Consider the following 27,267-nt stretch of genomic DNA (forward strand, 5'->3'; position numbering starts at 1 on the left):
GGCTGCTGCCATCTCTGCTGCCAGGCCAAGTGGAGCAGGGCCCAGGGCAGGGCCTGGGGCAGCACGCACAGACACACACAGCCCCACAGGGGCCTCCGTCCCCATCGTGTGCCTGAGATTCTGGGGACGCTTGTGCTCCAGTGACAACCTGACCAGTGCAGTCCACCCATCCTAGTCCTTGCTCTGAAAATGGTGACTTCTTACAACAGGAAAACGAAATAGGGAAACAACAACACCACACTGCAGCTCTACCCATCCAGAAACTCGAAGCATATACTGGGATCTCTGTACATACTTGGGGCTCGGATCCACACACCACCAAACTCCCCGGTGTTTCGGGAAGGGCTAATTAAAGCGTTTCCTAGCGCAGCGCTGACGAGCAGCAGGCACACAGCCCGTTCACCTGTCAGAAGGGCCCCTCCCGTGCCCGCATTCCTGCAAGGCCCCGGGTCACGCCCCGACCCGCCCCTTCCCAGAATCGCGCCCACAGGCGGCGCCCGCAGGAATCGAAACTGGAGCCCCTGGGCGCGTACCCGCGAACCGCGCGACCCCCCGCGCCACCGAGCTCCGCACTCGCCCCGCCCCCGATGCCTCGGCAAATCGGGAGAGAGCGCGCACCGGCCGCGCGGTGACGTCACGTGCCCGGCCCGGCCACGTGCTCCGCCCTCCGCCCGGACTCCGATGAAAGAGAACGCGCGGCTCGGGGCTCTCCCCCGCACTCGCGGTGTCACACCGTCCCCCTCCTCCCCCCTGCACCGCCTGACCAATCAGAGGCCGCCTCGGCCCTGGCCCCCACCTCACGGCACAGCCTCTGGCGGCTCGGCGGCGCGGCCAATCGGCGCTCGGAAGCCGAGCGAGGTCCCGCCCGCCCGGCCATCATCCGTCCGGCTCCGCCCCCCGCCCGGCTCCGCCCCCCGCCATCCCCCCTTTCTCCTCTCTGCCCCCTCCCAGCACCGAGCGCCTGGCGGCGGCGGGCAGCGCAGCCTAGTCCTGTCCGTGCCGGCGGCGGCGCCTGCTTGGGGCTCGGCGGCATGGAGTGCGCGGCGGCGGGCGCCGAGTTCAACATCCTCCTCGCCACCGACTCCTACAAGGTGGGCACGGCGGGAGGGACGGAGCCGGAGGGGGGGTCACCTCTGCGGCCACCGTTCCGGACCCGCGAGCCTGCAGGCGGCTGAGGCTCGGAGCCGGGCCGCCGCCGGCTGCCGTTCTCCGCCGGCCCGGTCGAGGCCGGAAGGGCCCCGCGGCGGGAGGGAGGGAGAGAGCGCGCCCGGCCTCGGGGCGGTGCGGGAGGACCGTCGGTGGGGCTCCGCGGGGCCCCGCGGCCCCGGTGCCTGCGGGGCGAGAGAGAAAGTGAAAGCTGCGCGGCCCGGCGGCGGCGGCCATGGCGGCACCGGGCGGCCCCCGGCCGCGGTGGGGACGGCGGCGGCGCACGTGCGGCCCTGGGGCGGCGCTGTCCCTCCCGCGCCGTAGCGGGGCGGCATCGGCCCCGAGGAGCCGCCGGCCGGAGACGCGCGTGCGGGGCGGCCGCTCGCTGCGGCAGTGGCTCCTTGCGTCGAGTCTCCGTTCGGAGGCGGCAGTTTGAGCGATGGCGCTGCCCGGCGGGGAGATCTCGCTGCGCGACCTCCCCGCTGCCGTTCCGCGGGGTGTGACCCAGAAGCCCTTTAGGCGCATCGGAACGTGAGCGCGCTCGGGCGCGAGCCCCGTGACTGATTACCGCGAGCGCGGGGCTTCGGGCTCAGCGCGGGGTTCCGGGCGCAGCCATGGCGGGCAGCCCCCGGTCCGGCCCGCAGTGACTCCGGGAGTGACAAATGAACTTTTTCCTCTTCAGGAGCCGAATTGCGCTGTCAGGGAGGTGGTCGGTGTGCTGAACGCCGCCGCGGTCACACCACCGATTGCGGTGAAAGCGTTTGTTAACACTGTCGTCCCTTAAAGCTCTGACCGCTGGTATGGGGTTGGGCGTGTGCTGATAACCCAACGGAGCTGGAAACAGGAGATGTTATATCACGGCCAGCTCCTGTCACTGGCAAACTCCTGGAGGAGTCTCTGTTTGCTGGCTCGTATTGCTATCTCTACCAGCTCGTCTCTGAGGATATGATGCCACTATTACTATTTGATGTTATACAGAGGAACTCTTTTTGTAAAGGAGTTGGTAGTGCATACCACCGCAGTCTGCGAACAGGTGAGCTGGAACATAGGAGACACCAATAGAACATTAGAGCGGCTCTCTCAACAAGGCTCTGGAAATCACTTTCATTAAGGGCTCAATCTGGCAACACTCCTTAAGAACTACATTTTGGTCTTCTGTGTTAAGGGGGCTGGAGTGCCTTCTCTTGTGAAGACAGGCTGAGGGAGCAGGACTTCTTCAGAATGGAGAAGAGAAGGCTCTGGCAAAACCTGATACTCTTTCAGTACTTGAAGGGAGCTTATAAACAGGAGAGGGACAGCCGAATAGTGACAGGACAAGGGGGAATGGCTTTACACTAAGAGTAGGGAGATTTGGGATAGATGTTAGGGTGAAGCTCATTACTCAGAGGGCAGTGAGGCCCTGGCACGGCTGCCCATAGAGCTGTGGGTGCCCCAGCCCATGGCAGGGGTTAGGGCTGGTGGGGTTTAAAATCCAAGCCATTCCATGTTTAAATTTAATGCAAACATGGAAGATCCACTTTTTTTCCATGCTTGAGTCTAATCGTGTTAAGTACTGTAGGCTAGCATTTAGGCAGTGTCCATTTTCCATCTCATTTGCACACAACTTCTCTTAAATTCACCAGATCTGTTCTGGGATCAGTGGAAGTGAGGGGCACTGGAATGGCAGACCACACTGTTTTTTCTGCTTGCTGCTTTGTAGAAAGGCTGATGTAGTGACAATTCTGCTAGTGGTAAAAACCTTACAGGAGTAAGTAAAGACTGAGTTCTTTCTAGTTCAGGCTGAATTGGGGTTAAGTTCTCTGTGACAGTTTGGAGTGTTTTACTTTATATTGAAAGTAGTTGGAGTTACCTGCTTGGTTCTGTTAGGGCTTTTCAAATTGTCTCCCCATACTTTGTTCCAATCCTTAAGAACTCTTAGATCTTTGAGCAACACCTAAGTAGTTGCTTTTATCCTGTTAGGTAACAGGGGCACGCATCGCTTATCTGCTCCCTGTGTGATACTGTCATTTCCTAATCAATGAAGCTCACTTACTGAAAGCACTTTCAGTATGACTGCACTAAAAGATCTGGTAGTCCACAACATCAGGCTTTTTGCAAGAGTTACCAAACACTCTGATGCACTATTAGAACAAATTGATCTCATGGTTTTTTTTTTCTTTATTCCTCCCTCAATATTTCTGCTGTATCCACTGTTACAGCATCGGTTTGTATGCAATATGTGACAATCAAGCTATAATGGAAAACTTCCACTTGTGTTCAGAAGTAAACTTTACAATTCCATTGCAGTAGGCACAGATCCGTACAAACTAATGGTGGTGACAGAAGTCACATGCAGATAAACAGCTCTGCTGGGGAAAAATGTGCAGAGTGTCTCAAACAGTGCAGCCCCATCCGAGACAGCTGTCTGAGAGTAACAAGTTCTGGTGTCTGAGCTGTGATCTGGCACTGCTTGTTTGTTTGTGTTTGGGTGCTATTGGCTCCAGTGTCCCAGTTCTGTGCTGAGGTAGGAAATCTGGGCTGGAAAGAAAACTGATTACTGGTTTAAGAGCCTACTAGGAGTTAGAAACAAGTGGTGTATGGCAAAGTGGTTTGGTAGAGCTTTCTTTTAAGAGCTGATCCAATTCCTCTTCCCCCTCAACAGTTTTCCTGTTTGTGTGCCTATCATAGAACGTTTCCTCTTAAGTCACAGAAGCTTATCAAACTCCCACTTTCAATACCATGCTTATTTTTCTAGTATGCTCCTTTGTTTTTGGGCAGGAATAATTCCCAGAGGGTGATTTCAGAGACATGCTACGCTCCAAACCCAGTGCTGAGCTTCCTTTTTTGAGCTGAGGCTTGCAGATCTGTACCAGTGCTTCATGATTTTGGTGCAGGGCTTCAAATTGCCCAGTGTCTCTCTACCCCCCAATAACAATACAAACGTTTTTACGTCAGTTATGTTAAAAAAAAAAAATAAAAAATCTGAGTACTTTGTTGCAGATTCTTAAGCTTCCCCAAGTTCTCCAGCAGTGATTTCCCTATTATGTGCCTCTGCTGCCAGGCCTTTGGTGGTCACACAGAGTGGTGTGTTTGTATCTCACTGGTGAGTGAAAGCAGTTGTTAATTCTTTGGATCATAAGACTTGCAAGAAATTAATTTGTGCAGTGGTGCCTGGGGAACTGCTCTGTGACAGTGTCCAGTAGAGGCACAATGCTTTTAGTGGTGAAATTTCTCGCTGCTAACACAATACTTGCTGGAAGAGGGAAGTACTTGAAGTCCAAATTCTGGCTGCTAGTTGGAAAGCTGCAGCTGAGGGAATGGATGCAGGTAGACTCCTTGAAGTTCATTGTTCTTCAACTGAATGTACTGGCTGCTGTCCTAATGATCTGTTGATACTAAGAAGTCTCCATAATCTGATTTTTTGGGGTTCTTTTTTTGGTTGTTTTCAATTCATCGGGGGTCAGTTTATCCCGCTCTTGCCCTTCCTCCCATCAGGGCCATGTGTTGTCCTGCCCTTCTTGTGCCCCTTGTGACTCCTTGCGCTTCCCAGTGAAGCCTTCCACCTTCTTCATCTCTGATGCTGCTGACACACTGTCCCTGTTTTCTCTTTGCTTCCCAGCTCTCTGTTTGTCCCGTGTTGGTTTGAGCACAGGCTGCAAACCTTCCAGACAGTACATCACCTGAGAGCCAGGGGAGGGCTGGCCTGGCAGGGTGTTTTGGTGGGCAGGTGTCCGGCATGGACCCACAGCTGGCCAGGCCACAGTGTGAGCTGTGAGTGAGGAAGGGCTGTCAGGAGGACTGAACCTCGTTTGCTATACCAGTAATAGCTTATGTTGTTACCAGCAATGGACCCTATTACTGCTGGTTGGAGTGTTTTGTAATTAAGCTGATAGCTATAATAAGCTGCCATGCAATTACCCCATAGGAGGAACTGACTTGATATCTAGACTGCAAATGAGATCTGTGTCAGAATTCAGTTCTTTCTGGATGCTTCAAGGAAGCTTAAACATATTTTCTTCTTTCTTTTATTTTTCCTTTTAAAACAAAACAACAGTGTGCATATTCCATGTTGAATTTTAATGACTTCTTTTACTCCACGTGGATGCAGAAGAGCACTTCTGAAGTGTTTCATGTGAATGTGTTTATTCTCAGGCTCTGACAGCAGCTACGTTCTTTATTTATAAGGCTGTGGGTACGCAAGGAAGTGTCATGAGTATTCTTTATTGGTTTTGATTAGTACTTAATGATGGCAAACTATTCTTAGCAGCACATATATATCTGTTTATTTTAATTAAAATCTTTTGGTGGGGATGTGGACGTGTTCTGTTACCTCCTGTAATTCTGGCAATGGAAGGGTCAGAAGCTTCAGGCCTGACATTCCATGTACAAAGCAGTCTTTGCTGTGTCAGGGTCTGTTTTCTTCCACCTTTTAACTCGGTCACACAGTCGTGTTTCAACCCTCAAATCATCATTGCTCTATGGGAATGCTGCCACTGTGTGGGATTTGGACAATTTTTAAATTAATTAAATTAACTTTCATTGTTGAAAAGCTAAATGCTTTTTCACTTTTAATTAAGGAACGTGAAGCTTGTAGCAGTACATGAAATTCTACTGCTACTCAAAAAATGTGTAAACAGTAAGCATAAGGCATTTCTGTCATCTTTGTTGTGGTAATCTTGCTTGTAAAACATGGGAATTTTTGGTGACAAATCTGCTGCAGAGTGCTACTTTTAAAATATCATATTTTTTGAGCATTTCAGAATATCTTTGGTTACAGTGCTTACACTTGACCTTGTTTTGTAGGTGAGTGTGAACATCGTCCTTAAGAGCACCTCTTGCTGTTGTGTGCAGATTACATATAAATGTGCCTCTGTGCACATACTCTCATTATTTATTGTAGTACTGACCGATGCCTTAGGTTTTCTTGCTCACTCTCTTATTTTTTCAGCCTGTAAGAGATAATGGTATGCTAAAATACAGAGGCATTAGATGTGGTACAGAGTCACCCTTCAGTTTCGGTCATAGCCTGTGTTTGTCCTAAATACTGCTTCATTTCCTCTGCTGTTTGTTAACTGTGCCTTCCATGTAAGTTATTGGCAACCTTTGCTTTGAACCACTCTATCAGTTAAACCCAATATTGTTAGGTGAAATGGTCCTTCAGATCATGACCTCTGTCTCTTCCTGCGAATTTTCAAATGGTAGGTAGTGCCACAACAAGAGAGAGTCTTAGAGGAGCTTCATACAAGTCTCTCCAGGATAAATGCTTGAGGGACTGCTGCAGGGAAGTTATCTAACTCAGCATACTGTACATGGGGGTGAGGATCCCCCAGATAAATATGTTCCAGTACCAGTTAATTCAACACCTATTCTGATACCACATCCCACAGTGTGGCTCTCCTTTTTGTTTGTTGCTTATAAAGGAGCGTGGGTCAATTTTCACCTATGCTGTCATGGATCTAGCCCATTTTGGCGTGTGAACAAGGCTGGCAGGATATTGACTAGCCCATAATTCATGCCCTCTGTGATGTGCCCTAGATCCTGAAGTGCCCCAGTTGAGTGGTCCACAAGGACCGTGCTCCTTTGAGCTTGGCTACAGTATCTATCTTTCAAGAACTGGACTCTTTTATACCCATTTTGCAATGAAGAGTTTTTGAACTAACTACAAAAATGTCAAGTACCTTCTTAGTTGTGCTGGTATTCTCTCTTGTAGAGGTAAAATTCAGACCAGTCCCTGCAGGCTAGATATGCAGGGTATTGTTTGCTTTGCTACAGACAGAGCTTAGAAGCATCTTTCTGATGGTTCATGATAGCACCCAGCTGAGCAGCAGGAATGTGAGCACACCAGATTTCTCTGCTGAGGTTAGAGCTGGGTTTCTCATATTCTCAAATGGCTGGCATGTATGGCCTTAAGTAACATTTTAAAAGAATTTCTTTGCAAACTCTTTCACAGTAAAGTTTGTAAACAGAATCTTATTCCAGAGGGTTTGTTACCTATTTAAAACAAACAACAAAAAAAACCCCACCTTTGTCTCCTTCTCGTTGTTTTGTCACGAGTACTCTTAATTCATTTCTCTTAAAATTTAACTTCTTACAGTTGGTGTATTTTCTTGGATGGCTGCTCTAAATCTCTTTTGTGCTTCATATTATTTTTCTACTACATTTAGTTGAATAGAAGTATTCTTTATCCAGCATACACCTTTGTTTGGATTAAATGTAATAAGGAGCTGTCACAACTGGAGAATAAAAGTGCTCTATTTCAGATGTAATTTATAACCTTGTTGTAGATGGTTGTTCCAGGGCTGTTTGTTGAAATTCGTGGAAACAAAACCTAAGCCACAGTCTTTGAACTAAGTATCAAAAGACCTTTGAACATGTTTTGGAGTTCTGTTTTCTTGTAAGGGTCTCTTAATCTCGGTAGGGACTTCTGCTTGGTCTTTGTTTCTGTAGAAACGGGGGTTTCCTATAGAGCTTAGAGTCACTGCTGCTTATCAAGAGCCTGTCTGTACAGGTCCAGCTTCTGTCACCCGCTACCTGAAAGCACAGCTTTATCAATGCTGTCTCAATCTGTAAGTTGCATGAAATACATTTCAACTGCCATCTATTGTCATCAGTTGTTCTTTCTACACTGTGTAGCGTACAGGGAGGTGCAGAATATCATCTGACAACAAGGAAAGCTCAGGCAGTTTTGAAAGCATAGCTTTTATTTTCCAAGTGCCTTGTAGCCTCTTTTGTATCATCGATTGTGTTGTGTTGGGTTTCTTGTTTTTCTTTTTTTGCTGTTTTGTTTTCTCAGAGGTGTTTTCTATCTCTTCTGTGAGATGTTCCTGTTTCCTAGGGCTTGATCCTTTTTTGGATTTTTTTTTTAATACTTATTTTTTAGCACCAGACATTTCATAGAATCTCAGCATGGACTGGGTTGGAAGGGACCTCAAAGCCCATTCAGTTCCTCCCTGTTGAAAGCAGGGTTATCGCCCACCAAATGAAACTGCTGTTTGACTTCCCTGCACCATCACTGTGGTGAATGTGTGTTATTCCCCATGCCCTAGATATCCAAGAATCCCCAATAATGAACAGAGCCATCATCCTGCGCTGTAGACAGATGTGCCGTTTAGATTCAGCACCCTGCCTGGTAGCTTGCAAGCACAGCAGAGGCTATGAGTCCTTGAGGTGTGGGATGATGATGTGGTTTAGCATGGTGGATCTGGAGCCTTCCTGTTATGGTTAAACACATCAAGAGTGAGGGAAAATGGGTCTGGTGGTTTCTTCTCACCTACATATACTGTGTGCCTGGAGTGGTTGGAAGGGGTGGTGCTGTAAGATTGCGGTTGTGTCTGAGTACCACAGAGTCCATGGGAGCCTTGTGGGCACCCAATGGGTGCTCTGGTTTTATAGAGGAAACCCGTGGCTTCGTGGAATATTAAAGGCAGCCCAAATTATTCAAAATCACAAAGACTGGTTAGGTGTGAAGTAACTTAATTGTGAGGGAGGCAGTTTAGTTTTTTTTACTGTTTAAATGGATTCTAATATGTGAGGAATAGAACTACATCTTACATTTATAACTTGTAAAACAAATTATCTCTGTCAAGTACTTGGTGAAGTTTAATTTATAAGTGTATCAATTTCATTCAAACTTATTTAAATTTGCATTCTTAGAAATAATACTTCTGTGGACAGTAATAGCTATGTGTTTTCAGTTTGAGGTCTAATCTAAAGTTACAAAAATAGCAGAACCTGCTATTTAATATCTGATGGATGTGCATTTGGTTGTGGTTTTTTTGTTTTTTTTTTTTTTTTTTTAATTTTTCTTGGCTTGTTTTCTCTCTGTTTTGTTTTTTTTCTTTGGCTGAAACTGTTGCAAGGTAGTCTGGAGGAGCAGTCTCCCCAGGCATGCTGCATAAAGGATGCTTCTGGCTGTTGGCTTTCCAGTTGGCTTTCAGCCCTCAGGTTCTGCTCACGTACTGCCAGAGCACCCTGTTCTGCAGTTATGCTTCAAACCAGAGCTAGAATGGGAAGACTCTATGAAAAAGTGTTTAAATGCATCAGGAGAAGGTGGCACCAACTCAGTGTGTGCACTGTGCTCCATAAGTTAATCTGGGACCTGTAACTCATTTGATAGACAAAAATGTCTGGCTGGAGGAGATGTCTTTAAATGACTGAAGCCAGAGGTTGTTTCAAAGACAGTAGCGGGAGATCATGCAAGCTTTCATTATAAGGCAAATGTTAACTGCAAATACCTGCCTGTCTTAGTAACTTGGATCATTAAACTTTATTAGAGACTTAAGTATACATTCTCACATGGATGTAGTGCCTTGCTTGAATTGTTGTGGATAAAACAACAGCATTACATTGTTTTGTTCCAGAGCACATTCCAGGAATTCAGGTGCTCTTTTGGGAATTGTTCTTGGAGTGTCTGCCGTATAAGTCTTCATTTGTCAGCTCTGTGCTGAGTGCTCACTCTGAAATCGCAAAGCTGTAGCATCCCAGTAGGATGAAGAATGAAAACGAAGTCAGACAGTGTTCTGAAGCAATATGATAAAATGAAGTTCCAGCTTAAAGTCCAGTCCCTTGCATGGTCACAAAAAAGACCAAAACTTCTCACGCAGTCACAGTAACTTGTGTGGTAACAGCGTGAAGCAAGGAGTTCTGCTCTCTGTTGAAGTAAATGATCCTTCTGATTTGTTATGTTTTCCTCTGAGACCATTTAATAATTTTTTTTTGTAAGGGAGCTGTGTGTACATTCACACTCCCATTAGTCAGAAGAACGTGATATTTTTTTTCAGAATGCTCCATAGGAGGCTTTGTGGTGGTGGGCTTTGTGTTTGTGTGTTTATGTGTGAACAGAACTGTATCAGCTGGCATTGTTACTTTTTTGGAAGTTCTGCCTAGAGCTGGGGACAGACATGTCACAGTTCATGGAGTGAGATGTTTCTGATAGCTAGAACTGAATCTAAGAACTAGTTGGTAGTTCTCCCTTTGGAGTGGCTGTGGAATTGGAGCAGAATAGGTTGTGCTCCGTTGATGTCTGCTCAGCAGTGCTTTGTTTGAAATGAAGGCAGATAGCTTGCCATTACAAGCTTGGATTTTATTTGATTGGCCTTGGAAACTTCATACAAGTGAAGATAATGGAAAGATCTATAAATTGACCTTTTCGTTTATTTGACTGTTCCTTGCAGCATTGGAAACCCAAACACAACTGCTGCAATAGAAGAACCAGAAAATGCAATTGCACAGTCTAGTTGATTATTCAAGCTGAGCGAACTACTAAATAGAAGTGACATTTGAGAGGAAAAGAACCCACTGTTTTTAAAGTTCTTAATGTACAGCTTTAGCAATACAGGTAATGGGAACTCAGATGCTTTGTTTTGAATGTGTCAAAGGTGCAGTTTAGAAAGACAAGAAGAAATGTTCAGCTACTCCTTTCCTGGATTCTTGTGGTATTGGAAATGACACTTTTAAAGATTATTTGAGGCAAGTAGCAGCAGCAATTAAGTTACACTTAATCTTGTGGTTAAATATGGGCCTTTGAGAAAAATTTGGATGTGCCTTTAGCACCTCTTCAGATTTTGTTGCGTGGTGGTGCTTGACTGCCAAAGGATGAGAGGTTGTGAGCAGGTACAAACCTCAGGCAACTCTAACAGCATTCCCAACAGTAACAGGCTTGTGAGCTGTCATTAACGCAGTGTGGGTTTGGGAAATCCTCTCTGGCCATGGTGAACAAGACATTGGGGTAAATGCCACTGTCAGTGCCTTCTTGAGCCTGAATGGCTTTCACTTGAACTACATGACTACAGCCTTAACCCTTCAATTAAATGCAAGCAGATACCTCTGGGTTGGAAGTGGCAGACAACTTTGTGGCCAAGCCCGGTAGCTGCAGGAAGCAAAGTGTGGTGGAGAGAAAACTGGTTGGGCAGGTGAGTGCTCAGTGCTGCTCCTAAAACCCAAGCAATGAAAACTTCCCCCGTTAATCAAAGTGAAGTTGTGGGGGCAGTGGAAGAGTTGACCATGAAGGGTGCTGGGGGAACAAAAGCCTTGTTGCAGAAACAAAGAAAGTAAGATAAGGGATACAGACTTCTGAACTGAAAATCTAAGAAAAATACAGGAGGGGACATCCCCTAAGGGCTTACTGTGAAGGGTGTTAATGGAGGAATAGGTCAGAAGAATTGGAGTGCCTGTAAGCTCTAACATACAAAGGTAGAGCTCTGCCCAATGACTTTTGATTTCTCTTGTGCTTTATAGTGTTGTTTCAAGCACTTACTGACGTCTTTCTTAATGTAGGTTACACACTACAAGCAATATCCACCTAATACAAGCAAAGTATATTCCTACTTTGAATGTCGTGAGAAGAAGACCGAAAATTCCAAGTTACGGAAAGTGAAGTATGAAGAAACTGTTTTTTACGGTTTGCAGTACATTCTGAATAAATACTTGAAAGGTAACTATCTCAAATTCCTGTAAAAATATACCTGTAAATATAAATACCTTAATTTTTCCCAAGCCTTACTGCAATTTTATGGTTTAAACAATTGCAGATTATCTTGGTTGGTACATATTTATGTGATTCTGAAATTGAGGTGACCACCCTAATAAAGTGATACTGACTTCTAACTTCAGGAACCATCCTACTACCTTTCTTTATGACAGTGAATTATTAGAAATGAAGAGGTGTTCCTTCCCCACCTTGAAATTGAATGGAAACGAAACAAGCTTCATGAAATCACAAGAAGATCCATTTCACATTTTTGAATGCACGTTTTAATCTGTATTTGCTATGTAAGGTAGTAACTTTAATTTCCCTTATGTTTCCTTTGTTCCTCAGGTTATTTAATACGACAGCTGTGTGTGAACTTGTTTTCAATGCTGGCTGTTCTTAAGAGTAACATTTGAAAATTCTGTGGTGGTATTTTGATTTTTCTTTTTTTTTTCTTTTTTTTTTTTGCATTGTGCAAATATCACCTTTTCTGACCCAAATGCAAATTGCATTTGCCAAGCTTTAGAAGGAAAACTGTAGCCATGCAGTTTGCATGCTTTTGCGTTATCCAGAATCCATAAATATCTCTGCCACGTGTTGGAATTAAACTAAAATCAAAGCACTTAATAATCTTACTTCTTTTCTCTAGCAATCTTAGGATTGTTCTCTAACATTGCAAATAGACAATTAGTCCTAAAGCAGTAGCAGTGCTTACTCAAGTAATCAGTTAGTTTGTCTGCTTCTATCACAGAAGTAATTAATCAGAGACTGATTTTTTTTATTTTTTTTTTAAGGTGTCTCCACAGGGATTCTCCTGGAGCAGTATAGCTGGAGACTTGTGCTAGGCAGGCTGTGTCTTGTTGAGTGTGTTGAGTTTCATAATTGCTATACTATTCCAGTGATAAACAAAACTCATGATGACTTATTAGCTATCATAAAAGACAGAAGATCTGAAATTGTCCTTGAGCCACCTGCAGACCAGAAGTCTATTTTGTGCTGTTGGCTTCACGAGCATCATAATCTACATGACAAATTAAATGTGGTTTAAACAAGCTACTATACTGCATTTGGTGTGTTCTCCATGTCTTTTTTTTTTTTTTTTTTTTTTTTTTTAAGTAAAGTAAGTCTTCTGTATCTAAACCTCTTGTTACTTATTTTCTAAGCTTTCATTTGTTTCTGAAACTACAGGTAAAGTGGTGACCAAAGAAAAAATCAAGGAAGCCAAAGAAGTGTATAGGGAGCACTTTCAAGATGATGTCTTCAATGAGAAGGGATGGAACTATATTCTGGAGGTAAAACTTAATGAAAATAATACAAGATAAGAAAGGATTTCTGAGTCAACAATAAAATAGATATGGCAGTCTCTTTAAACCAAGATATTTTAGCCATAATAGCAAAGAGTGGGTAAGTGTAGCTTTTTATGTACAGTGTACAGGGATTGGTAACTGTCAAAGAATGATCATATAATCTTCAGAGCTGTTCTAATCACTGTGGATGAGTTAAGTACTATGAATTCTAATGAATGACATTTGACCCTTGGAAACAATTTTTAGCCCCTTGGGTTTATTTTCCTATTGATACCCTGACTGAATGCATTGTATGGTGGCATCTGTTGGTAGTCTGGAGATATATATATATCTGGATGTCATCTAGCAGCAAGGCTGAGCCACAAGGTGTGCGGGAGAACCACTGTTCACAAAGAGATACTTAATGTGGATTGATTCATAGAAGCCTTGTCTACTTTTGAAATAACTGCAGATGTGAATTCGAACTGTATTCTTATTTAAGCTACATTATACTTGTGGACTGTACTGCATGTATTTAAAGTAATCCTGATCCTGATTTCGCTAAACTGAATTGAACTTGTTATGCGGCGTGTCTGTCCACACTGAGTTTTAACATTTAACTAATCCCATTTCAGTGCTTTTGGCTTAGTTAAAGCAGCCATTCCACATGCCCCCTGTGAACATTGTTTGTCATTGCTCAGGTTTTCTTGCCAAAACAGTTCATAGAAAAACAAATATGATTTCCCCTTTTTTAATCTTAGATGTGAATGTCTGTCAACCTGGAAGAGTATGTTCCCTTTGTGTGCTTTATGCCCTTATGTGCACACTGAGATCCTTCTGCTTTTTATACCTCTATAAACCTACCACTGCTTGCTTTCTGGCTCTGTTATCTAATTTCTAATGCTAGGTAAAGTGTAGAGGAAAAAATATTATGCATTTTGTCTAAAATATGTACCAGATGTACTCAGTGTTTGCTGGGAAGACACATTATTACAAAGGAGAAGCTTACTACCTAAAACATCTGAAAATGATGATACTATACTGTTGTGATATGACCTTACTGCTTTTCATGGATAAAATGAACACCTAAGCAACCTTCAAATCTCCTGGTCTTCTTTTTTCCTTTTAATTATACTTCTGTCTTCATAGAATCATTATTGAATATTTTTGAGCCTTTTGAAAGGTCTTACTGTCCTTTATTTATTAAACTAGCACAATCATCTCCAAGTCTGAAGAACCCCAACCTGTGTGGCACATGAATGCAATTAGCTACAGCATAGTGCACTTCAGAAGAAACCTTAACTGCAGTGTGTAGGGGATTTTTGTAAATGTGTTTTGGGCACTGGAGAATATGTATTGATAGCAGTTAAGAATCTCTGTAATTTCTCTGAAGTTATGCAATTTTTGTTGCCTTTAAAGAAGTAGTATCTCATATGAAGCTTTTTGTCAAAAAGTATTGATGTTCAAAATGTTTTAAGTGTTGTTGGTTTATCTGGCAATGTTGTTTCAGAAAGTTATATTTACTGTTCTGGAGCTACTGAGCACGACTTTTTGTGAAAGGGATATTCCATAGAATATTCAGTCTTTCAGGGATGAAAGACTGAATTTGACAGAAGAATGATACTTCAAAACTGGATTTTGTGTTTAGTGAATATTTGAGGTGATAAAATGTTCTTTCAAATAGGTTCTAGTAGATTCTAATCTGCACTGAGCAAAACTACTACAGCTTTTTGAAGGCTTAGATAGCAGCTAAACTTTTTTTCTTTCTTCAGATCAAAAACACTGAAGAAAAAATGAATACCTAGTATTTCTTATTTCTATGAGTCTATGTATTTTTAGGTAATATTTAAACCCTTTTGTCTCAATTTGCACAAGGAATGCAACTGAAAACCTTCGTTTGATTTGATGAAGAGGCTTAGTCAGGAAACTCACAGACTGATTATTATCTGCAGTCAAGTAAGAGAAGTAATATGTATCCTTCCTGTTGCCTAATGACATTGTTCTTTCTCACATAGAAATATGATGGCCATCTTCCTATAGAAATAAAAGCTGTTCCCGAGGGCTCTGTCATTCCCAGAGGAAATGTTCTCTTCACAGTAGAAAACACAGATCCGGAATGCTACTGGCTCACAAATTGGATTGAGGTCAGTCTTGGAAAGTAGCATATTTTTTTTCTAAATAAAAATTAATGCACTTAAATTAAGGGTTGAATCCCATATTGTCTTAAGGGAAGTCTGTGACAGCTTTCATTTTCTGCTTCAAATAAGCCTCGATTCTTTCTTTAGTTCTCATACATAGACCTTTCCTCCCTACCTGGCAAGCGATTGCAATAATTTTATAGCAGTAGTTCCTTTGTAAGGGAAAGAGGAGGAAGGGAATCGTGTATGTCCATAGCTTGGGAGCAGTAACTCTTGAGATGGCTGGTATTACCCTGCCTTATAAAGGTATTATAAAGACTAATTACTTTAACCTAAAGTAAACTGTTGGAGGCTTTCTGAATGGGTGATGAAAATAAATAGCCCTTTTGTATCTGAGCAAATGTTTACTTAGGATTCAAAAATTCTCACTCACTGCGTGCCTAATAATGGTTTGGGTTTTTGCTTCAGACTATTCTTGTTCAGTCGTGGTATCCAATCACAGTGGCTACAAATTCTAGAGAGCAGAAAAAGATTTTGGCCAAATATTTGCTGGAGACTTCTGGCAGCTTGGAGGGACTGGAGTATAAACTGCATGACTTTGGCTACAGGGGAGTTTCTTCACAAGAGGTAATACAGCTTTTCTAATAATCTGGGAAGTTTGATCTCAATCATGGTGGACAGCAGTGTGTATTTGTTAACAGTGGTAATTGTGTGCAACGGTGAAATTGTGAGTTCATAGAGTGCTGTGTTTGGACTTACGTGGAGGGAGTGGATCTGGATGCGTGAAGTGTGCCTGAACTCTGAGAATTAGACTGGGAGAGCTTCCTTCGCCTTGGAAATTGTCTTTCCTGTAAATGCATGAAGAGTGCATTAGTAAAAGAGGAACCGAGTCAGAGTTCTGCTGTTTCAAATCAGTGCTAGCCAGTAACTGATTTTAGGCTTCTATATTTGGCCTGGCAACTGAGAGCTGTGTCTTTTTTCAGACTGCAGGAATAGGAGCTTCAGCTCATTTGGTGAACTTCAAAGGAACAGACACTGTAGCTGGAATTGCATTAATTAAGAAGTACTATGGAACAAAAGATCCAGTTCCAGGATATTCTGTTCCAGCTGCTGAACACAGGTAGGATTTTTGGCAATTAAATTTTTTTTTTAATAGGAAAAAGTACATTTTGTTAAACTTACTCATCTTTATATCTAGGAACGGGTGTTTGTTTTTTGTCCACTTTAAAGGAAAAGTGGAAGCTTCACTTCATCTTAAGCTGTTTCATTTATTCCATGCTGTATTTGACTGATGCAGATGACGAAGCTAAAGTTCTGTACTGACACCTCTGTACATTCTAGGGGCTCAACAGTGGTGTGGTTGTTTTTAACTGCAGGTGTTTTTAAACTATAAACTTCCCAACAGAGTGAAGTAGCTGATGATCCTGGTGGTGGGTCCCTTTTAACTCACAGTATTATATGATTCTAAATGTACATGATTATTTTAAAAATGGAACCTGTAAGCTTACAAGAAAAAGATACTGAGGATGTGTGTTATGAACTTCACATTTACAATTTTGTTTAAAATAAAATGAAAAACTATATGAGGTACAACTTTCCCACTCTATTTTCCTTATTCTAAAGTGTCCTATCAACATAACAGATTCAGCCAATAGTATAATCCTTTATTTGTTGTGAATGAATGTGAGAGTAAGGAGTTCATCTGAAATGCCTGTTTAAGATCTCTGCTTTGATATTGGAATCTTCTACAGAGTCAAGACTGAGTGCACATCTTTGGGTATTACTTGTACATCTGCATACTGAAATGAGCACAAAGGAAGGAAAGACCTCTTTTTTTTTTTTTTTTTTTTTTCTTAGCTAGTACAAAATATAGCTCTTCTGAATAGAAGCTTTCATTCAGAATTGCAAGAAAGATAACAGAAAAGGCTACAGGAATAGTTCTAATAGGGTAATAATCAGTGATTAGTGAGCTTTAAAGGTACTTTGTTTCATTTCACTTCCTGGATCCTTGCTGTAATGCTGTTCTAGAACTACTATTTGATATAGAAGTAACAAAATTTGCCTGGCACATCTCTTGGCTTAACCCCACAATTGATTTAAAAAACAAACAAACAATGGAGCAAGTGACTGTAAAATTCTGTATAATGACAGAAAACACATGGAAGCATCTTTTGCACAGTGTGCAGAAGTGGGTAGTGTGAGAGCATACTTTGTCTTAAACTGTCTTTTGTTTGAGTGTGTGCTGCCTAATGCAGACCAGTCTCTGTTTTCAAGCTGGTTCACGAAGTGGCTCTTTGCAAAAGACCTGGATTTCTCCAGAATTGTTCTGCTGTTCTCCAGCTTCCAATCCGAGGTGGTGCTGTGTGTGATGCTTCCTTCTGGCACACCACCACCAGGTGTTGTTCCTGTGGGTGCCCCAGCCTCCTGGACAGTAATTTTGTTTTCTCTCTTTGGTCCTGTGAGCCAGGGCTCGTCCACTTAAAAGTTAACGCTAGCATTTTTGGGGAAAAATTGCAATGCAGGTTATTTCTTACTGCACACCTATGTTTTATACAAGTGTTTTATCTGTTCACACACAAGTTATTGATGTAAGTTGTGCCAGCCACATACAGACGGTGTCTGCTGATCAGCTGGCATGCAGTAACTTACTCCTTCTTTTAGCAACTGTGTTTCATGTGCTTGCCTGTACCCTTGTACCAAGGGTAAAGCTCTGAGGTTCTTCTGGAAGAACTTTGTGATAGGGATCTTAGTGGTTTTAAATTGTTATCCAAAATAAAATTTAAAAAAAAAGTGTTAAGATTCTTCTAATTTATGCTGCTAATTCTCTACTTCCCATTTGATAGTCTGAAGTTCCAGAGCAGATGGTCTGTTCTTGCATTTATAATTCCTTAATTGTTTGCATTTCAGATCTAAGAGAAACTCTCACAAATACAGAGAGTAAATAAGTAAAACTAAGTTACATGTTTTAAATTAAATTACATGTTACATGAAGCTTTACATATCCAGTGTTCGTCTAAGCTACCAGAGATGAATCTGTGCTGCTGTTAGTACATTTGCTATCCACGCAAGACAGAGCACATAAGAACGTAATTTGTGCTGTCCTGTAATCACACTGCCTATTCTTATCTTGATTTATTTCTGTTAGGAAATGCAGAACGTGTGGTTTAACACAAATGCTGCTCTAATGCGTTTTCTTTTTTCAATTGACTTCACAGTACCATAACAGCTTGGGGGAAGGATCACGAAAAAGATGCTTTTGAACACATAGTGACACAATTTTCTTCAGTGCCTGTATCTGTGGTTAGTGACAGCTACGACATTTACAATGCTTGTGAAAAAATATGGGGTGACGACTTAAGGCATATAATTGAAGGCCGAAGTCCAGAGGCACCACTTATTATTAGACCAGATTCTGGGAATCCCCTTGACACTGTTTTAAAGGTAATGCTTTAAGTTCTCTATATATGAGATTAGGAAGGACAATTGTTTGTTTTGTAATGATTGGCTGGCCAGTAAACATAATGTTCTAGCTTAGTGTGCCTTGAAAAGCATACCTATGAAAAATCTGAACTTGTATCTCATTTACATATAGATACGGCAACTCCTTTGCAGCCTAAATTGCTTCGTTGTTTTCATTAAATGCATTCTTGCATACCATTTCTTGAAGCTTTTGTAACAGTTACCAGTGTTGCTCTTCTAATGATGTTAGAAAGATTCATCACTTAGTTTAAAAAAAAAAAAAAAAAAAAAGTTGTTTATTTCCCTCTTTTTATTTGTATTAATACAAATGCCAAGCAGGTAAGACTTCTTTCCTACAAGATTAGGTATCTTGGAGTCCTGTATTAGAATAATTGACCATTTTAAGGTGTAAATACAAGTTAAACACCCTTCTCTCTTCCTGTATGGGACTTGTATATATGTAAGAATTGTATGTAAGTCAATGACAAATTAACTTGATTAACTTGATTCAAATTAAGTTGAAAATTACTTCTGGCTGTCTAGTTGTATGCAGAAATGGTTGAAGTTTTAAAATAATAAAAGCTGTTGGTACCTCTGAATTTGAGTAGCTATCCACGCTGTTTTACTAAATTTGGAAGACTCTGGGGATACTAGTATTCTCTCAAATCCATGCAGCTTTAACACTTTTTTCTTCTGGGCAAGTGACATATCACAAATAGGAACTTTGAATTATCTTCATCATAGCAAGTAAGAAAAATCCCATCTGAAGAGTTGCATTTAAGTTAATGCTGGCTAAGAAAATTGTAGAAAACTGAAAGCCTCCTTTGCCATCTTAAAGGTGATTTTTTTAATTAAAAAAAAAAAAAAGTCAGATGACATCTGAATAGCAATAAATGACAGCAACCAAAGAGAGAAAGAAGGGAAGCATGGATTGGATTAGCTTTTGGATACGTGTTTATAAAAGCTTCATTGTCTATGACTGCTTTGAGCTAATGGCTTCTGCCACAATGGCTGGTGTGAGTTTTGTTTGTGTGCCTATGGTAGATATATTTGTTTTTTTACTTTCTTACTTTTATTTTGAACCTTATTTTCCATAGGTCTTGGAGATCTTAGGGAAGAAGTTTCCCATCACAGAGAACTCTAAAGGCTACAAACTGCTGCCACCTTATCTCAGAGTTATTCAAGGGGATGGTGTGGATATCAACACGTTGCAAGAGGTGAGAGATCCTGTTCACATGTCAGGGTGGTACTGGCCATGTTGCTATTTAATCTGGAATCTGTTACGACTAGTTAGGTGTTGCAGCTTTGCTACTGACCCCTCCCTGTCCTTTGTCCCAGACACTGGCTGTGATATCCTCCTGTGTAAAACACGTTTGTTAAAACCTCACAGAGAATAATTAAGATGGATAAATAGCTAAAAGGCATATCCTAACCTTAGTGTTGTAACCCTTCTGCTCATGCTGTCTCGTTTTTGTTTGCTTTTGTCCTGCTGTCAAACCTTATTCAGATAAAAATCTGGCAGTGTTTGGTCCTCTCATTGACAGCTAAAGCATGCTGCGTGATTGCTGTGCTACAGCAATAATAGTAATTAACTGGTTGGGTTCATTAGTTATGTGTGCTCTGATGAGTGTTTGTACTTGGAATTTTGAAGGTGTGGATTTTAAAGGTGACTTGTTAAAAACAAAGGTGAGGGGAGGTTAAGGAGTCCATTGGTTTGGTGACTAATGGAGTAAGGATTGTTGAAAGCCCAAATGAACACAGATTAGGCTGTGGTCTGAGTCAGAGTGACCATGTTGGATCATTGATGCCTGAATCTGGTAAATATACGTAGTCTTTGAGAAATGACACTGAAGTGCCCTTTCAGCAAGACAAAATCTAGTTATTTAGTGGTTGCTGCATTAGAAGCTAGTTAAAACTTCATTGCTATTTGCTAGAAGGAGATTCTAGCTAACATAATGTAGATAAGGAGGATAAGTAAGAGGAGGTGGACTTGACTTCATAAGGTTTGTTCTGCATTTTTCATCTTTAACTGTAACAGTTCAAAACCAGAAATATGTTGGACAAACTTAAATCCAATAAAATTAATTTTGATGCTTATGTTAGGTTGATACATCTTCAGATTCTTATTAGCTGGCTTGAAACTTCAACTCTGTTAGGAAACATCTGCATATTTAACATGTATGCATCATGTTAACCTCAACCATGGAACTCTGAGATGTTTGTCACTCAAAATAGAGTTCACACTGAGGTTGTTTGCTGATAGTACAGTCATACACCACAGTTTTGTTCCTGCTCCCCATAGCCTTGAAAGCAAATTTTATTCCTGTAGCTTTGCGAGAATAATCCATGCTAACGTTCTTAAGGAAGCAAGGCATGAGAAATAAGTCTTATGGTCAGATTCTAAGGGAAGAGGCTTGATAAATAAGCTTGCTATTCTCAGTGGCTTTAAAACAGAACTTAAATACAACTTGGTGCTATTGTTAGGCAACATACGTACATGTGTCACAGACTCATGAAAATCTGAATGAAAAAATGTTGGACCATTATTTCTTGTAGGAACTCAGTTTTCATTTTGTCAATTATACTTGACAAAGTTCTAAGAGGTAATAAGCTCATGGAGCATTGGTTGCATTCAGATAAAAGGTGATTGGGGACATGAGCACCTCTCATATGAGGAGGGACAGAGATGGATCTGTTCAGCTTGGAGAAGGGGAAGCTCGGGGGGATCTCATTGAATTGTATAAATACCTGAAGGGAGAGTGTGAAAAAGGCAGGGCCGTGCTGTTCAGTGGTGCCTGGTGACGGGACAAGAGGCAGTGGGCACAATGTGGAACACAGGAAGTTGTGTCTGAGCTCCAGGAAGCATTTCTTTACTGTGCAGTGATGGAGCCCCGGCGCAGGTTACCCAGAGGCTGTGGAGCCTCCTTAGCGGTCTTCCAAAGCTGCCTGGCCATGGCCCTGGGCACCCTGCTCTGAGCCTCCCTGCTTGGACGGGCTGGGCCAGATGGAATCAGAATTCCCTGCTAACCTCAGCCAGTCTCTAGGAATACCAAAACCATTATTAAAGTTACTTATGTTAAAGGATAAAATGCACTGCTCTCAGAGTTCTATAATAGAGCAGAAAAATAATTGCAGTAGCTAATGGGAGAGGATAAAAGGCAGAAGGAGCAATTCTTTGCTGATATTTTCCTCAAGCTGTTGCTGACTGTGAGGAAAGTCTTACCTGTAATGTGTAGAAGTGGATAAAAGGTCCAATTCCGTGGGGCTCACAGAATAGGTATAACTCACTGCTGCTTAGTGGCCACCTTTTCATCTTGTCTAACTGTAATCTTGCTGTGCACCTCACATCAGCTTTGACTGTTGAACTGCTGACCACTGAACTAATTTATGCCGTAATGTAGCAGCAAACTAACTTGGCTGAAAGGAATCAATTTTTCTGTTTTTGTAGTGAATGAAATTGTCCTATAAAACAGGATAATAATCACTGGCACAATACAAGAGAAATAGAAACTGTTGTCTTGAGCTGGGGGAAGCAGAAAAGGAGGAAAGCAACGCTTCTAATTTGGCAGCAGCAAGTTACATTGGAGCAAAAAGACCACAAGCTTGCAGCCTATTTTAGTCATGTTTAAAATTTCATGGATTTTTCTTTCCTTCTATGTCAGCAAAACCAAGGTTACTATGCTGACTTGTGAAAGAATGGATAATAGCTTGCTATTTAAAGAAAAAAATCTTGAAATATAATTCATACTTGTTAAAAAGGAGTTTACATAAACAAATGCACTGTTGTGGCTATCTTTTTTTCACTCTAAACCCCTATGGAAGTTATCATTCTAATTATTCCATATCAGCCTCAGATTCTAGGCATGACCAGTTATGGATCTAGTGAGAGTAATGGGTGTAAGAGGAAAGCTAAAATGAGTAATTGCAGATCAGAACTTTTTAACTAGCTGAAAGAAAAATATAGAAAACAACTCAGTATAAACTGGATTTTAAAATTCTTTGTTTTAATAGGGAATGCTGGTAGAACAGGTAAGGAACCTTTTCTGACTTTCTTCTAGTATTTTCACTTTAAAAATCATTCCAATCTGCTAACTCCACAATATACTACACTCTCAAAGGACTTCCTTTCGAACATTCAATTTCCAGATGTCTTTAAATGGTTATAAAGGAAGAAAATCCTCTAACCTGGAGTCATAATTGTTAATCATGCTCATAATGGTCAGCAGGAGGTGGTCAAAACCTTAACACCAGAACTGTTCTATTGTTCTCTATTGGTTTTTCCTCTGGAAGGCTTCAGAACAGAAGGATAGAACTGGATGAGTCCAGGTGGGGTTTACCAACATTTGCCTTATCAAAAAACAGCAATAAATAAGCAGAGTCCGTATCTGTGAGTCAAGGCTAGTTTCTTTCTGTCTTACTGGGTATTATGCATGATGAGAGGATATTGAAAGTTCTCTTTATTATCCTTTCTTTGTCATGTACGTAGCTTCTGAAATGCATCAGGAAGAATTGTATTTGCACTATAATGATCTTAAACCCTTTGTCCTTTATGGATACTCCTTTTAAAACTGCTTCCAGGAGAACCTAATCACCTGAAAATACACGTTCTTTTTGTACAGGGTTGCTGTTGAGAATGATGAGGTAACTACTACTAAATTGCACAGGATTTTTGCATCCACAGGCACTGTTTACTCAAGACACAGAGTTTTTGAAAGGTTCCTTCCCTAGGCAAAGGTCATGGGAGTGGGGCCTGAGAGTCCTTCTACTTGCTACCTTGGATGAGGCTGAGTAAGCAGCTACTGTTAGATTGAGGAAAGCCAATTGAAAGATCTATGTGGAATAAATCTCTGTTAAATATCTTGTGGAAGATTGTTCAAAATATTCTCTCATATCTAGGTCTCTGAAAGCAAGTGCAAATGCTTATAGGTGGGTTTCTGTTGGCTTTTTTTTTTGTTTTGTTTTGTTTTTTGTTTTCTTGTAGTTAGTCCCTCTGGTAGTTAGGATCCGGGGGTTCTGGCTGATGGCAAGTTAAACACGAGCCAGCAGTGTGCCCTGGCAGCCCAAAGGGCCTTGGTAACATTGGGTATCCATTGAGACAGTCTACATGCAACAAAATGGATAAATAAAATACTCATACTCTGTTTACATTAGCTATCCATTTGCTACTATCTGAAAGTTGTCACTTCTTTCCACCCCCGCTCCCTTCCTTTGGAAAGCTTCATTTTACCTTAGCTGTCTCTAAAAGAAATGACTTCACATCAGCATCTCCTGGAACAGTGGTATTATCTGTTACTGTGGAATTTCTTTTTGGTGCACAAAAAATTACCAGATTTCTCAGGATATTGGTTTCTGAAACTGCACTGTTGCCCATAGGTTATATCCTTCCGTTCTGTTCCTCAGCTTCCTTTTATCTGGATGGATGGGACTTCGCTATTTAACCATTTTCCATTTCCATGCTATTTCCATTTTGATGGAAAAATAGCATGCCCAAAGAGCACATTCTGTCATAATTTTCTTTTTCTATTAGATTCTGGAAGGAATGAAGAAAAATAAATGAAGTATTGAAAATGTTGCCTTTGGATCTGAAGCTTTCACTTGTACTTCTATTAGTGAAACATTTAGGAGTTATGAGATCAAACATTCTTAGTGGGGCTGTCGTTACCTTTTTAGCCTTACGTAGGGGTAACAAGGGAAACAAATCTTGGCCATTTATGAGTGTGACTAAACTAGCACCCATGACTCTAGGCTAGGGGATGTCATGTTTGTATAGGTAGAATGGGATGAGGGGAATGCTGTAGTAAGCTTTAAGTTGACTTATTGATACCAGTGCAGTTCACATTAATCTGTATCTGCCTGAGAAGGTGCCAAAACATGTTCTTAGTAGCTTTATGTATTTCCATTTCTAGATTGCTACTCTTAATTCTAGACACTGTGATTTTTAAATTTTAAGTGAACTGCTGCATGCCAAGTATTGACAGGATTGTTACGTATGTCTCCTGGAAACTGAATGTTAGTTGGTTCAATTGTTTGTAAAAAGCATCTTGTTTAAGTAGTGTGTTATTTTGATGGAAAAATAGCATGGCTAAGAGCATATTCTAACATAATTTTCTTTTTCTGTTAGATTGTGGAGGGAATGAAGAAGAATAAATGGAGTATTGAAAATATTGCCTTTGGATCTGGTGGAGCTTTGTTGCAGAAGCTAACTAGAGATCTCTTAAACTGTTCCTTCAAATGTAGCTACGTGGTAACCAACGGTCTTGGGGTATGTCTTATACTACTTCTACCATCATGTTTTCAGCCACGGCCTCCCCACTTGACAAACTTTTTCATACCTCCTGTTAGATTACTGCCATCTACACAAGGTACGCAACTCCAACAAAGCCCAATGTACTTTTGATTTTTAGGTAAATGTCTTCAAGGATCCAGTAGCTGATCCAAACAAAAGGTCAAAGAAAGGCCGACTGTCTTTGCACAGGACACCTGCTGGAGATTTTGTGACACTTGAAGAAGGAAAGGGAGATCTTGAAGAGTATGGGCAGGTATGAATTTTCAAGGCTTATTACATTGTTCTTCATGCAGAAGTAGACTGGAAAGAAAGTTAATTGAAAACAAATTGTGAAATTATATTTTTAATAGTTTAAATTTTATATTTTTAATTAGTTCAACTTCTGTCCTCAGTACTTCAGAAGCATCTCCAGTGCAAAATTCAGTACCAGTAAAATGTTAGGATGTTGTTAGAATGTCCAGATTGTACAGTTATCCATCTTTTGTCTCTGTTCAGAAACAAGAGATACTGTTTTTTTTTCCCCAAAACTAGTTTATCTTAATGTAATAGAATATAAGAAGGATATAAAGCTATTGGAGAACCTCCAAAAGGGGACAACAAAGATGGTGAAAGGTCTAGAGGGCAAGACACTGATCATTCTGGATCCTTTCCCACTTGAGATGTTCTGTGAGAATGTTATACTAGCCAAGTACTTCTGTATGAGCCATGCTCTGCAATTCAAGTAACATCCTGAGGTGAAGGGGGAGAAGGGTAGATTTTTATTGAACTTATATTTGCTTTCCAATTTGAGATTTGCAAAACAGTTCCTTCAGGTATTAATGTTCTGTGCCTGGATTTTCCCAGTTTTCAAAGATGTAAATTAATCCACAAATTCAGTTTCCTTGTTAATTTTTTGCAATCACAAAATTAAGTGCTATTTCAGTAAAATAAACATGCTTTTTAGGCCAGTCTCCAGGCTTTCAGCTGGAAATCTCTTTAATTTTTCATTGTATGAGCACTAAACTGTTTAACTGCGTGTCTCTTCCTGAATTAAGAGGTTTGAAAATAAGCAAGCTATCAAATTGTACTTCAGCCATTAAAAGCTGGAAGATTCTTGTGTTTTCTGGTACCTGGAGACACATTTCTGTGCTACAAGGCAGAGGAATACTATTAGGCACAAAGTTTTTATGCAACAATAATCATAAAACTGACATCTCTGAGAAATGTAAACACAGAAAGCAGACAGAATCTCCATAGATAACATGCAGTGGATGCAAAGACCTAAGAAACAGACTCTCTGAAAGTATGATGATTGGACAAGTGATAATGGTTTTAAACTAAAAGAAGAGAGGTCTAGATTAGATAATAGTAAGAATCTCTGTTAAGAGAGTTGAGAAATCTCTTCAACTCAGTCATAAGACTTGGGGCCTGAAATAAGACAGTATATGGTTCCTTCATTTCTGTCATAACATAAAGATGTTTTCTGTAATGGGATGTTGGACAGGGCTGTATGTGTGGTGCAGGTTCTGTGGCTCCCTGGGAAATGATGGGGAGATGCACTCTTTTGCAGGCCCTGTTTCCCTAAAGCCATGGGTCTGTGTGATAGGTCTGCAGGCATAGCAGCTGCCTGACGTTGCTTTATGCTAAGTTTTCTGCACAAAGCTCTGCCTGTTGCTTTCAGTGTGCTGTTTGTGAGCACTTCTTGATGTGCTGTATTACAGAATTTTTATGCAAAGGAGACTGACTGTCAAGAAAGATATCTTTCATAGTTGTGTATAGAAAACAAAGACTTCATCTAAATTTCTGCAGTTGAATTGTACATAAGATTTGGTTGGTGCCTCCTCTCCTAGCTAATCTAGCAGAGTCTATTTAGCTTATGTTGTTCTGTCTTTAGCCACGTGTGGACAGCTTACTTCAGGGACTACTCAGCAATGAACTTCTGTCTGTGTGTAGGGTAACTTAAATCCTTTCTTCTGTGTGGCAATGAGAGACAGAAGGTGAAAAGATCGGGTGTGATGGCAGGCACGAGCTCTAGTCTCATCAGTTTTGATTTGGGTCCTTGCATTTGAGCTCCTGTGTAATTTGTGTAACCTGTATTGTTTGTGCATTGACCGTTGCTAAATCGGTGGTGTTTCTTGCAGGATCTCCTTCATACGGTATTTAAGAATGGGAAAGTAACGAAGTCATATTCATTTGATGAAGTAAGACAAAATGCCAGGCTGAAGAACAGTGAACTAGAAACAGCGTCTCACTAAGTTTCATTCCACGTCTGTGTATGTGTGTAACAAGTATGTACTGCATAGCTACTGGATTTACTGTACAGATTTGTGTGTTTGTGTTTTATGACATTGTAGCCAAATTATTTGTTGGTTTATGGACATACTGCCCTATCTTTTGCCAGCCTTTAGAAAAGATAAAATCAGGAAATGGTACTTACATTGTAAAACATATTTAATGCTAAAGTGTGCTTTTTAGGGCCCTTTGCCAGTAGTGATTCAATCTGGTATTGATCTTTTCACAAATGAG

The 27,267-nt window shown here is 41.3% G+C and overlaps 1 protein-coding gene across 1 annotated transcript; it reads left to right on the forward strand.

Moving 5' to 3' along the window:
- Window positions 1-997: 997 nt before the first annotated feature.
- Window positions 998-26,996, forward strand: NAMPT (nicotinamide phosphoribosyltransferase; the record flags this gene model as incomplete). The annotated part of the gene is made up of 11 exons (XM_079532420.1): window positions 998-1,091; window positions 11,401-11,557; window positions 12,782-12,885; window positions 14,895-15,023; window positions 15,486-15,644; window positions 16,001-16,137; window positions 18,233-18,458; window positions 19,574-19,693; window positions 24,598-24,738; window positions 24,881-25,015; window positions 26,883-26,996. Exons 1-11 carry the CDS (start codon window positions 1,032-1,034, stop codon window positions 26,994-26,996), a joined length of 1,482 nt encoding a protein of 493 aa, XP_079388546.1. The 5' UTR covers window positions 998-1,031.
- Between the last annotated feature and the right edge of the window lie 271 nt (window positions 26,997-27,267).

The sequence above is a fragment of the Tetrao urogallus genome, assembly GCF_951394365.1.
Source record: "Tetrao urogallus genome assembly, chromosome: 1".
NCBI lineage: Eukaryota > Metazoa > Chordata > Aves > Galliformes > Phasianidae > Tetrao > Tetrao urogallus.